Source organism: Suncus etruscus, chromosome 9 (genome assembly GCF_024139225.1).
Source record: "Suncus etruscus isolate mSunEtr1 chromosome 9, mSunEtr1.pri.cur, whole genome shotgun sequence".
Taxonomy (NCBI): domain Eukaryota; kingdom Metazoa; phylum Chordata; class Mammalia; order Eulipotyphla; family Soricidae; genus Suncus; species Suncus etruscus.
The window spans coordinates 70693833-70706951 of record NC_064856.1 but is presented as its reverse complement, the minus strand read 5'-3'; the positions used below and the strand labels follow the sequence as shown (position 1 = coordinate 70706951).

The window sequence follows — 13119 nt, the reverse complement described above, 5'->3', positions numbered from 1 at the left end:
CCAAAAGTACCTCTGTAACATGTTCCACAGAAGCAGCAATAGCTTAGATGAAAAATAGCAATAGTGTGGTGTTGACATGGTTGCAAGGACAATTTTGGGTTTTGTTCTATAGACCAGAAGCAAAGAAGGACCCTCTTGGCACAAAACTGAACTCAGCACACAGGGAACTTGCTCCGGGAACAGAAAAGCCAAACCACAAATCTGAATAAATAAGCATCAATTTTATTGAATCATGAATAATTTAAGACTTGGTACAATCATCAGCTTTATTCTCTATGACGTGGTGGGGGGAGGACATGATCTCCAGCAGATCATTGGCAAATCCAAAACCTCATGACAAATGAAAATTAAATAGGAAGGGGTAAGGAGAGGAGGACGGAAACATACCGTACACAAAATACCCAATTCCTAGTTTTCTTTTTAAAAATGGCTAGAAAAAATTCATCAAAATGCAGCACTTTAATCAGTTATTTACAATTTCTATGTTACAATGAAAAAATGTACATCTTATAGAACATATTTCATAAACTGCTCCACTGGAAACAACTAGATGGAAACAGCAAACCTTCCGTTGGAGATCCGCAAAGTTAGATGGGTTTTCCTTTTGAAGTAGATTCACCAGGACCAAATTGGAATACAGAGAATTTTGACATGTAAGCAAACAACAACAAAATTAAATGAAACAAATATTCCCCAAATACCACAAAAGGTCTAGTCAAGTCTAGCTCCTTGTCCCACCCATAACTTTAAATGCAAAGGGATTCCCAGCTCGCATACGGCCTCTATGAGTCTTGGCAGTTTGGGAAGGAAAACGTTTGGCTTCCACTGGTAACTCTACCTAAATGTTGCATAGAATTTCATACATTTCAAAATTAGCCCAACTATAGCAAAAGGCAACAAAATAATGGAAGCATTTGGACTGAACCTTACATGAGTACAAAGTCACTTTGGCGAAGGTGATTGAAATCAAAGTCAACTCTGACTCAAAATAAGATCCATGCATCTCAGAAGACAACCCTGCTTCCCGAAACATGAGCACGACACATGCCCACAGGTCCAACAGGAGGGCTCGAAACCTGTGGCCACACTCACCAGTCAACACTAGGCACAGGTCTCGATTCTGAGCCTGTACCCAGTGGGAGGGAAGACAGTGAGGCAAGAGAGATGAGAAAGGGAAGAGGAAGTGTGAAGGAGGAAAAGGAGGAGGGGGAGAAAATGGGGAGGGAAAAAGTTGGAGAGGAAAAGGAAGAGGGGGAACAGAAGAAAAAGATAAAGAGGAAGACTAAAAGGAAGAGGGGAAGAAGGTGGGGAGAGTATGAGGGGGAGGAGGAAGATAAAGAAGAGGGGGAAGAGGAAGAAAAAGAGGAAGAGGAGGTGAGAGAGAGAAGGGAGAGGAGGATAAAGAGGGGGGGGAGTTAAAGAGGAAGAAGAGGAGAAAGAAAAGGAAAAAGATAAAAGGAGGAGGATGTTCCAAAAAAGATCAGCAGGTGTCTGCTCAAGGAGCCTAGAAACACTGCTCATGAAAAACCCATCCCCCTGCTTCCAAATTCACAGTATGAGGGTATAAGGACACGGCTGGGAGACACATGGAGAAAACTGCCCTTGGGTTTACCAGCAGGCTCAGACATTTGGCCCATGGTCACCGGCTCAAGATATAGTTCAAAGACTTTATGGGAAACGAACTAGAACAAGACATATATCACAGCTGGATAACTGATCACAGAGTAGCGGGAGAGGGTCTGGGTTTACTGAGATCGAACACAAGGACAGCACTGAGAGGGGGCCCATGCACCCATTCTGGGGACCTGGGTCCCTTTTCCTTTCAATGAAAGGAAGAAGCAACATCATCCAGTGTAAGAGGAGCAGTTTCAGAAAGTGGGGGAAAACAAAGAGATGGACCTTCAGAAACAAAAACAGGAACAGTCAGGATAAACTAAGAATCCCAACCGCAAACACAGAGACCCACACTGGGCTCCAATGACGAGGCTTTTTCTAGAACAGAAATCAGGGACAGAGAAGGCATCCTCCTCGATAAAGAAAACACCAGGAAGCGGAAGACACCTACCAGCTTGTCTACCATTCCGGGAGACTTGGGAGGAACTTTTGCCTTTTCCTGCACAAGACGGATCCTTGTCCAGTCGAGTTTTTAGCTGGAGACTGAGAAGAATCTAAGAAAATGCACCCCCACCCCCACCCCAGGGTCACGCAATCGCACAGATGAGTCTTTCTGGATGAGAAAAGTCACCTTGATTTGACTTCTAGTGAGTGGATGACTGTTTAGCCCTGTTTGCTCAGATGGAAAAAAACAGAAATGAAAGAAAATGACGGACCCCAGGCAGGCACGACACGCATCCATGAACACGGTTAGTACAAAACCAGTAAGGCATCGCTTTGGGAAGGTCAGCACCGAAGAGGGCAGCCAGGCCCATGGGGATGGAGGCAGGTGCGGGGGCCCCTGTGGAGTTGCATCGTGATGGTCGTTTCTGAGGAAAATGCAGGGTTTCTCCCGGGTGATCTCACCACCTCCCCTGAGGTCAGGGACTGGCACACCTGAGGTGCTGTCGAGAGCAGAGCTGTGCGGCCTGGAGGACGAGAGGGGAAGGCAAGGCCCACGGAGTGCCCGACGTGAGGGTGGGCGGACAGCTGAAAACCCAAACTCAGCAGGACCAAACCCAAACAGCTTCCGTGGCTTTTCCTTCCACCCAAGAATTGATTCTCACCCAGAGGGGCTCGGAAACATCTTTCAGATTAGAGTCAGGATGGGAGAGACTCCTTGTTCTGGGATCAGGATAGGGGACTGGGGAGGGAAAGCAGTTCTCTAAGGTAGAACCGTTCTCACCCCACACAGTGTTTGCAGAAAAGAAAACCTGATTTGTCTCGGGCTGGGGAGGAAACACGGCTGTCTGCGTTTCCACTGGTGGCCACGCCGACATGCGGGACACTCTCGCTCCTTCTCTTGCGCTCTGATGGGTCATGTCCAGGAGTTGTGTCCCAAAGGGGTGAGTGGACAGATGGGAAGAATGGGCAGAGTGCCTCTACGAAAGGGGAGCACCATTTGAAAAACTGAACAAAAAGCAGGCTTGGTTTGGGCCTCGGGTTCGCTGTGCGGGAGCTTTGGGGCATGTCCTGGGCAGTTCAAAGCCTACATCCTGGGCAGCACCTGTTCTCCTGGACCGGAATGGCCTTGGGGGTTCTGGCAGCAGACCCAAAGGGTCTGGAGGTTGTGCCCCTCTCTCCAGCTTTACTCCAGTCTGGTTTGTCTCTGGGTGGCAGCTGGCAGGATGCTGTTTGGTTTCAGAGCTTCAAGTGAGTCCTTTTAATTGGCTTTTTAAAAATCCTTTGCATGTCAGAGGTGATCACCATGTCCCAAGAAGCATCTTTCAGTGTCTCAGGGGCGGTCACAGCAACGAGGCAAAAACAAACAACAAAACATAAAACACATGATAAAAAAAAAGGATGACTCGAATAGAACAGAAAATAGTGCAGTGCTCAGGATAGGAAGGAGCAGTGGTGCCAAGGAAGCTGGTCTGGGACCCCTGCACCAGGATCAGGTTGGAGGACGAGGTGGTTGGGAGGTGACCCTGCAGCTGTCAGACTGCGGCTGGGGGCTGGCTCAGGAGGTCATCTTCAGGAGGGTGCAGAGGATGGCGGTGGAAGGGGAGAAGAGAAAGTCACAGGGTTGACTCCAAGGATGAGTCCAGGATGTCATCGTGATGGCTGTTGCTGTTGGAGTCACTGTCGTAGCTCTGGGGGCTGGAGTAGTTGGCTGCTTCCTGTAGCCGCATCAGCATGTTCATCTGGAGAAAGAGCGAGAATGTCATTCTATGATTCCCCCACCCCTTGCCCTTGCCAGAGCTCATGCCACCAGACTCATCCTGGGACTGGTCCACCCAGAATAGCAGGGACTATTTGCTCAAGGCTTATTCCTGCACTGTGCTCAGGAATCACTCCTGGCGGTGCTCTGGGGGACCATATGGGGTCCTGGGAATCAAACCTGAGTCAATGGCATGCAAGAGCAAGTGTCTTAAACCCTATTCTGTCTCTCTGGCCTCAGAGAGACAGTAAGCTACCTCTCCAGCTTGGGGGGAAAAAATCACATTCTTAAACTTTTACTTGACATCAGAAAGAAAAAAAAAATCTCAGAGGAACTAAACAGTTTTAGCAAAAAAAGAGCTAAATTTAAGGCAGAAAACACTGGTAACAATGTAGGCCCAAAGTAACCTTCCAAAGTAAGGCTGGGGGCTCTCTCAGACCCTCAAGGAGATCAAACAGTGGTTCCAGCATGGACCCTGCAGTTCAGGGACTTCAAAAAACTCACCAGCGGGTCTCCTTCAGCATCACTGGGGGGCATCTGTTTGCTTGTTGACCCCTCCCGGGGCATGGAGTAGCCGTCAAAGCCTACATCCTCTGGCCGGAGCTGTAGCAATGGTGGCCACTCGTGCTGCTGGGGACTGGCAGCCCACGGATAGGTGTCCATCACCCACTTGGCAGGATCCTCCCAGGGGGCCCGTCTCCCATAGAGCTGCAACAAAGGAGGAAGAGCTTGAAGTGGGCACAGCCTCTGAAGCCGCTTTCAGAAAGACTCCCCAAGTGAAATGATTTTAACAGCAAGATGTGTCCCTAGGGAAGACACTGAGAAGGTCCAACAGCTTGAGGTGAGAGGATGGAAGACAAGCAATAGTATTAGGGGTCAAGGGCACTGGCACTGGAGTCAGGCTGAATGGGGCACATCATTCTAACTATATCTTGATAACTAACCCCTGTTCTCTGGAGGGAAAATCCATGGCCTGATGGTGGCATCTGCCAATTCATGTGATACACACAGCTATTTTCAGCCTTTTTTTTTTTTTTTTTTGGTTTTTGGGCCACACCCAGCAGTGCTCAGGGGTTACTCCTGGCTGTCTGCTCAGAAATAGCTCCTGGCAGGCACGGGGGACCATATGGGACACCGGGATTCGAACCAACCACCTTTGGTCCTGGATCAGCTGCTTGCAAAGCAAACACCGCTGTGCTATCTCTCCGGGCCCCCACACAGCTATTTTCAAATGACTATCACCAAGCCACAGATTCAGAGCTGAAAAGAGATGCTGGCTTGGTATCCCCCATAGAGCACTTCCAACAGATGGGGTCAAGGACTCACAGTGGCCCAGATTCAATGAAACCCCTTCTCTGGAAGTAGGTCTCTGGGGGCTCAGTCTGAAAGCATAGTTCACTTTCAAAACAGAAAATAATAATGGAGGTCACTGATGGGGAGTGTGACCCCTCAGGTTTCTTGCCTCTCATGCACTACACAACACTGTCCATGATTTGTACCTAAACACCACATAAACACCACAGATTTGTACTTAAACACCACATAAATGTTTCTTATACTACTCAGTTCTCTGAATTATTAAATAACTCCTGACAAATGACTTTAATGGCTCTTACTACACCTTTCAAGAAAAAGACTAGGGGCTAGAGTGGTAAGGCTCTGCCTTGCCAGCGCTAGCCTAGGACTGACCACGTGTGGTCACCCTGGAGCGATAGCACAGCAGTAGGGCATTTGCCTTGCACACGGCTGACCCACTGACCAATAGTGGTTTGAATCCCGGCAAATGCCCTACTGCTGTACTCCTGGCTATGTGCTCAGAAATCGCTCCTGGCTTGGGGGGCCATGTGGGACACCAGGGATTAAACTGAGGTGTGTCCCAGGAGTAACCCCTGAGCATCACTGAGTGTGGCCCAAAAAACAAAACTAAAAAGCAAAAGAAAAAGACTAAAGAACAGACAAGAAGGGGCCGGCGAGGTGGTGCTAGAGGTAAGGTGTGTCTGCCTTGCAAGTGCTAGCCAAGGAAAGATCACGATCGCGGTTCAATTCCCCCGGCATCCCATATGGTCCCCCCAAGCCAGGGGCAATTTCTGAGCGCTTAGCCAGGAGTAACCCCTGAGCATCAAATGGGTGTGGCCTGAAAAACCGGAAAAAAAAAAAAAAAAAAAAAAAAAGAACAGACAAGAAGTCTGAAGCAATGCCCAAGGCAGGCTCTGTATCTATATGTCATGTGGCCAGGCACATCCCATCATTCCACCCAACAGCACCACCATCTGATGCCTTGGAAAATCACTCATGGTATCCACCTGAGGAGAGAAGCCAGGAAGAGCAAGGGGTAAACTGGAATTAAAGTCTATCCAGGTCCAGGGTCTCTGGTGTGTACTCAAAGCCAGGACAGCACACATCTACTAAGGCAGTACCTGATTCTGGAAGGTGTCTGATCTACATGGAACCACAAGGACTGAGACCAAAGACTACTGACCGTCAGTGATGACAGTGGGGCTCTAATGAGAAATAATATCTGGAGCATGCCTGCCTACCAGCCTGTTGACTCCATCTATTAAATGCCCACCTTAAGCAACTTGACCTTTCCACATCATTTGCCATCATTTGCCAGGAAGTCACAAGCACAGCTCTGCACAGGCCCATCCTTCTCTTCACCAGAGCCACTCCCCTCATGACAAACCCAGCCTCCAATGATCTCATCGCTCTGGCAGACAATGATGCCTATCTTGCCTGCACTTTGGCCTTGTGAGTGGCTCATGCTTCCTTTACCTGGGGCAGTGGTGAGTTCTGGGCTTGGGAACTGAGAGCTGACATTCCACAGGCAGTTCATTGTCTGAGCAGAAAGGGACTGCTTGAAGTGCACCTGTGTGTGGGCATGTATGTGCCAGTCAGGGGTGCAGGGGAACACAAAAGCATTAGGGGACCCTTAGATGCAAGGTGTCAGCTCCAGATTAGAAACGGTCCTGCAAGTTCGAGAACTTCATCAGCCAAGGGCTTCCCTTGGGGTCCCTTTCTCCAAGCCAGACTTCACATTTGTGAGACAAAATCAAAACTTTTTTCTGTGGATAGACACTGCCTCTGAGTCCTATGGTAGATATGAGTGGAGCAGAACAAAGACCAAAACACAGAGATTGTCAAGTCTAAGGTGGTTTTCAAATACTCATTCTTTTTCCCTCTCATCCCACATCTACCAAGGAATAACTTGAGGAGCTTTGGGGTGCTAAAGGAGAGATGAGAGAGAAAAGAGTAGAGGTTATAGAGGAGAGAGAGAGAGACAGAGAGAGAGAGAGAGAGAGAGACAGAGACAGAGAGAGAGACAGAGACAGAGAGAGAGACAGAGAGAGAGACAGAGACCTCTATGCTTTGCATAGAGGTGACCCCTCAGCACAAAAATCAAAAGTACTGTCAGATGTGCCACCCCTTACCTCACAACAACCACAACAACCCAGAAGCAGACAAACAAATCCAGTCTTATAGCCCAAACATTACAAAGTGACAGGGAAGCTGAGATTTGTCTAGGTCTCACCCCCAACCCTACTCCACCACACTCCTCTCCCCAACCCTCTCCACTGTCAAAGGCATTTCAAGTTGCTCCATAGATCTGAGATACCCTGGCAAGTGTTTACCATGACATCTCCCAAGGGAAAGAGGGCTGGGGGCTGAGTCATCAGGTAAGCATGCAATAGCCACATACAGCATCGTCTGTGAGAACAGAAAATATTTTTACAGCCTCCCCCTTTGGCCGCTGGGCTTGTTCACATTGAAGCAAAGAATCTCCAGGTCAGTGCCACAGCCAGCTAAGGAAATGCCAGAAAACGCCTTGTTCCACTGCTCAGTGCCTAGGCAGCTCAGGGAAGCTGCAGACAGACAGGCCATGTAAGTCTTTCACTTTCTCCATGTCTGACATCCCTACTGGGTAAGGAACACAGAACCAAGACATTAAGAAGACCAGGGCTACAGTGAGTCCCTTGACTCTGTCTTTGCAGGGACCCAAAGGAGCACAATATACATGGCAGTGGGGGCACATAATCACACTCACACACACAGCCACTGATGAGGACAAGATAAAAAAAAACCCAAACCTGCAGGGACATATGGTCTCCACTAGGGGTGATGCCAAATTCCCTCTAGAGTCTCTTGGTGGTTATTCCAGAGGCAGTATTGGATGATTCTGGGGATGCGGCTTCTTAGTTTAAAACCTTGGCTAAGAATTCCTGTGCTCTAAAACACAGTATGTACCATCCATCCCCAGTTCTCTCACCTCTCAGTGTAAGTGGGGTGACAGGGGGTTTCAATCACTCCCTCCCAGTATCCCTCACCCACTCCCTGAATAGATGTGAAGGGCAGCAAGGGATTCTAAACTTTTTGTTTTTGTTGTTGGTGGTGGTGGTGTTTGTTTGGGACCACAACCAGCTATGCTCAGGGATCAATCCTGGCTCAGGGCTTGAGGAACCACATACTGTATGAGATATTAAACTAGGGTTAGATGTAAGCAAATGAAGCTCTGTATTTTTTGTTTGTTTTTATTTTGGGGTCACACCCGGCAGTGCTCAGGGGTTACTCCTGGCTCCACACTCAGAAATCGCTCCTGGCAGGCACGGGGGACCATATGGGATGCCGGGATTTGAACCAATGACCTTCTGTATGAAAGGCAAACGCCTTACCTCCATTCTATCTCTCTGGCCCCAAAGCTCTGTATTCTTATACTATCTTGCCAGCTCCTGAACTTTCTTTGGGGTGCCACACCTGGTAACACTCAGGGGTTACTCCTGGCTAGGCGCTCAGAAATCACTCCTGGCTTGGGGGACCATATGGGATGCTGGGTTTCAAACCACTGTCTGTCCTGGATCGGCTTCATGCAAGGCAAACACGCTACTGCTGTGCTATCGCTCCAGCCCCCTGAACATTTTTTTTTTTTTTGGTTTTTAGGTCACACCCGGTGAAGCTTATGGCTATGTGCTCAGAAATTACTAGGCTTGTGGGGACCATATGGGACATCGGGGGATCAAACCGAGGTCCATCCTAGGCTAGTGCAGGCAAGGCAGAGACCTTACCACTTGTGCCACTACTCCAGCCCCTGAACATTTTTTTTTTAAATAAAAGAATCCCTTTGCCAAATGATACCTTGTTTGAGGGTGGGGAGGAGTGGTAGAGAAACCACAACTAGTGGTGCTCAGGCATCACTCACTATTGAGCTATGAGATGTGCCAAGCACTGCCAGGAGTGGACTCTATAAAACAAATTGGCCCTCAAAACCATGCAATAAGTGTGGATGGAAATAGAGGATATCATGCTGAGTGAAGTCAGTCAGAAGAAAAGGGACAGACAGAGAATGATCTTCCCCCTTTATGGAACTTACAGACACATAGCAAGGTAGCAACAAAAAGCCAGAGGCAATAGAAGGGGAGAGTTCAGCCATAGAACTGAACTTAGTAGTGTTTGAAAGGAAAGGCATTCTTCAGGATTTAGGGGCAGAGAGGTGGGTACTTTGGTGATAAATGTGGTATTGAAATGAACACATGAAAATATTATAATCAGTATTGTATATCACAGTACTTGAATAAAAAAATTTAAGTTGTCCTCAAATGACTTCAGACATGGAAGCAATGAAGTTTCTACACAAAACTGGTGAATATCTAAGCTGGTCAGTTGCATGTCTCTAATCCCATCTCCAGAGGAATAGTTTCCCCAGTCCTTTCCACTTCCAGCCTCTGTGCCTTTGTGTCTTAGAGATATTATGCTCCTAATGTTAAACTATCAGAAATTGCTCGAGATGAGAAGGGACATATAGCTGAATATTGCCAGGTGGACCCACCCCCACCAGATCCATGAATAAAAATAACCCAATGGCCTCCTGCTGCCTTAAGAGCCTGTCTGAGAAAAGGCCTGAGAAATGGTTTCCTGGAGCAGTTGTTGAATCTGATGCTTGCTAAGCACACAGTGTGGGTTCAGGAAGTCTACAAACATCATGGGCTGAACTCCTGGAATTAGTAAATTAAGCTGAACAAGAAGGGAGGAAGGATTTTTACTTTCCAGGGACCCTTGTAGGTCCTATGTCCTTGCAGCCTTGTGGGTCCCAGTGTCTCCTCAGAGGTTCCCTGGTAGCCAGCCACCTTTGGCACGGGATATGGGACCTGGAATCTGAGTCAGAGACCTGGATGCAAATCTCAGACTCAAGTTTCTCCAGGAGAAAAATCTTCAGGTCCAACTAACACAAAGCTCAAACCAAAAAGTCATATAAGAATGGTGCTACGGGGCCGGAGAGATAGTATGGAGGTAAGGTGTTTGCCTTTCATGCAGAAGGACGGTGGTTCGAATCCCAGCATCCCATATGGTCCCCTGTGCCTGCCAGGGGTGATTTCTGAGCATAGAGCCAGGAGTAGCCCCTGAGCGCTGCCAGGTGTGACCCCCCTCCCCAAAAAAAGAATGGTGCTACACAAATATAGCTTGCCATTTCTTGGCCCCTCACAGTACATTACAGCCAGGATTTCATTTACTTTATATATACATATTTCTAAAACACAGTTTTTATTATAATTAATATTGTAATCAATATTATATATAAATGTATATTAAATGTAGATTTAAATATAGAGCTTTGCCAATAGTGCCTGACCACCAGGTCTGGTGATCTTTGGCCTATAGCATGGTTCAGGCAGTTACAGCCATGAAAAGTTTCATAAGTTTCTCATAAACTTAGAAGCCAAGTGCTATTATTCTCTTGACTAACTATGGTCCAAAGAAGTGAAATACTTCCATGAGCTCACACAGCACACCTAGATCTTTAGCCAAATGTGCCCTACACTAGAATGATGAATGAGTACACAGCTGAAGGGTGGCTAGACGTGACACTCAGCTTCCTGATGGAAGAAATAAACACAACCTTTCTTCCCACAGTGTCAAGAGACAGGGGATAGCATGTCTCTCACCTGGAGTCCTTCTCTGACAGCTTCCAGGAGATACGGGATGATGGAGTAGTTCCACAGGTCAGTGAACCACACTCTGGAGCCATCCACATCGATGGGGCAGGACAGGAAGAGTCGGGGGCCTGAAGACAAGTGGCAATAATTAGAGCTGACTTGAGCAATGATGACGAGAACCCCCTCCAGGGGACACCTTGAGTTTGTTAGCAAACAGCAGAAACTCCAGTTTCTAGGCTGGGGCATTGTACAGCTTTAGATACCCAACTCTGTCTGGAGACCAAGCTAAGCACTTTCAGGAAATTACTTTCCTGAGAAAAAGCTGTTTGAGATGGCACTTTGAGAAAGCAGGCATGCCTAATTCACACTTCCATCAGCACACACACAGAAAAAAACATATGCTAAACATGCAAGCCAAACACACAAGCCAGACATTCACACCAACAAACAGGAGAACCACTTTGGACGGGCAGCCTTCAGAAGATGACAAGGGGCTGGAGAGCTAGTCTGGGGGCAAGGTGCTTGCCTTGTATACAGACAACCTAGTCTTGGTGCTTGAACTGGCACACAGTACCCTGAGCAGTGCCAGAACTAATTAAGTACAGAACCAGGAGTAAGTTTAGGTGTGGCCACAAATCAGAAAAGCAAAAGCAAAACCCAAGCCAAGCAAACAAACAAACAAACAAAAAAACCCAGGTTACCAAGATAAACACTCCTGCACACGGTGAGTAGAGGAGGCCAAAACAACACAAATGAAAAGGCTCTCCCTTTCCTGATACACACAGCCACATTTCAGGATTTTTCTTATTGCTGTTTTGGGATCACACCTGGTAGTGACCAGTACTTACTCCAGGCTCTGTGCTCAGGGATCACTCCTGGAGCTGCTTACGGGACCAAATGAGGTGCTAAGGATTGAACCTGAGTTGGCTATATATAAGGTAAGTGCCATACCCACCGTAATACCTCTCTGGACTTTATATTTTAGGATTATTGATGGCATTTTATTTTTAAGGTACAGTCCATCTCAGTGATGAACTTTGCTTGAGGGAGTCTCGAGGAGGCTGCTGGTTGCTTTACTGAGTCAGTCTGCATGGATCTTTCCTGGCCTGACCAGACCCAGGGAATGTGGGTAATTGGGGGCCTAGAGACTGCCTATTTTTCTATGTACATGGATAGGGCCATGTTTCTTGACTTAAACCTGAACAATGCTTGTCTGGTCAGGAATCAGAGGAGGGTCATCGAGATCAGCACTCCCACAGTCAACCCTGCTGCCCCCCAACCCTGCCTACCTATGGTGACGTCCGAGGAGCTGTGTGCCTCCAAGAAGCGGTTGAGGTGATGCCAGACCTTGGGAATCCAGTCAATGATTTTTACCAGCTCCACATTCCGCACCCGCCCACTGATCTCCGTTTCCATGAGCTTCCGCCTTAGGAACCGGCCTAGGAATCCCTTCACGGGCTCCGTGTGGTTGGCACAGAGCACCCACCTGGGAGAAATCAGAGATACATCTCAGTGTGACATCAGTAATGGATGGCCCCCAGACTCAAAGCACCTCAAAACTACAAAGGGAGCACCCAGGACTTAGTTGAACATCAATCTGAGCAGACACTGTTGTGATCACAGCACAGAGCTTAGCTCAGTTCCTCACTGAGACCCCAACAATGTGGTTATAATCCCCAACCCCACTTGACTACCAGAAATGCTGAGGTAAAGACAGGTGACATGTCCAAAAAGTTCCTAAGAGTAAAGAGGAATCCTCTTGGATCAAACAGGATCCAAACAAGAAGAACCAAGATTAGCACCAGGACAGTTCAGCTCTCAGGCTCACGAGGTAGAACATAAGAACCTCTGTGTTTGTGGCATGCCCTGAACTAGACTGGGGAGAAAAGATAAATGACTCAGATACAGTCCCTGATCCCCCATATCTCTGTCTAGGGAAAGAGGCTGAAAGACAGACAGGAACAAAAAAGAATAAAGCCCTAGGAATTGGGAGGGCTCTGTAGAGAAAGGTCTGGGCTGAGGCTGGTATGAAGGGAGCAGATGCAAGGGAGACAAGGGTAGGCTGGGGAATAGAAGATGGCTTGAAGTGAAAACTGCAGTGGCCTGAATGAGAAAGAACTGTTAAGGAACCTGCCAGAGTTTCTACAAAGCCAGAGTTTACACTTAATATGCCCACCTAGGACACTTGGATTTCATTGTGGAGACAGTCTGGAGTCACTGAAAGACTCTGAAGCGTAAGGGTGTGATCAGATTAGGTCTGAATTCTAGACTGTCTACTCTGGCTGCCCTTGGTACAGAGGAAGGCTTGCAGGGAGTGGAAGGTAGGCTTCAGGCAGTTGCATGTTTAGAAAATGAATGAAAACACGTTCTGTGATATGGTAG

At 47.7% G+C, this 13119-nt stretch overlaps 1 protein-coding gene across 1 annotated transcript in view; it reads right to left on the bottom strand.

The window, feature by feature from the left end:
* Positions 1-2299: 2299 nt before the first annotated feature.
* The window catches only part of NAV2 (neuron navigator 2), a 201904-nt gene continuing 191084 nt past the window's right edge, over positions 2300-13119 (bottom strand). The window contains exons 27-30 of the mRNA XM_049780979.1: positions 12027-12223; positions 10747-10865; positions 4319-4522; positions 2300-3797 (exon numbers count right to left, since the gene is read on the bottom strand). Of these exons, the coding sequence (XP_049636936.1) occupies positions 3672-3797; positions 4319-4522; positions 10747-10865; positions 12027-12223 (646 nt within the window). The 3' untranslated portion in view covers positions 2300-3671. The remainder of the gene's footprint in view (positions 3798-4318; positions 4523-10746; positions 10866-12026; positions 12224-13119) is intronic.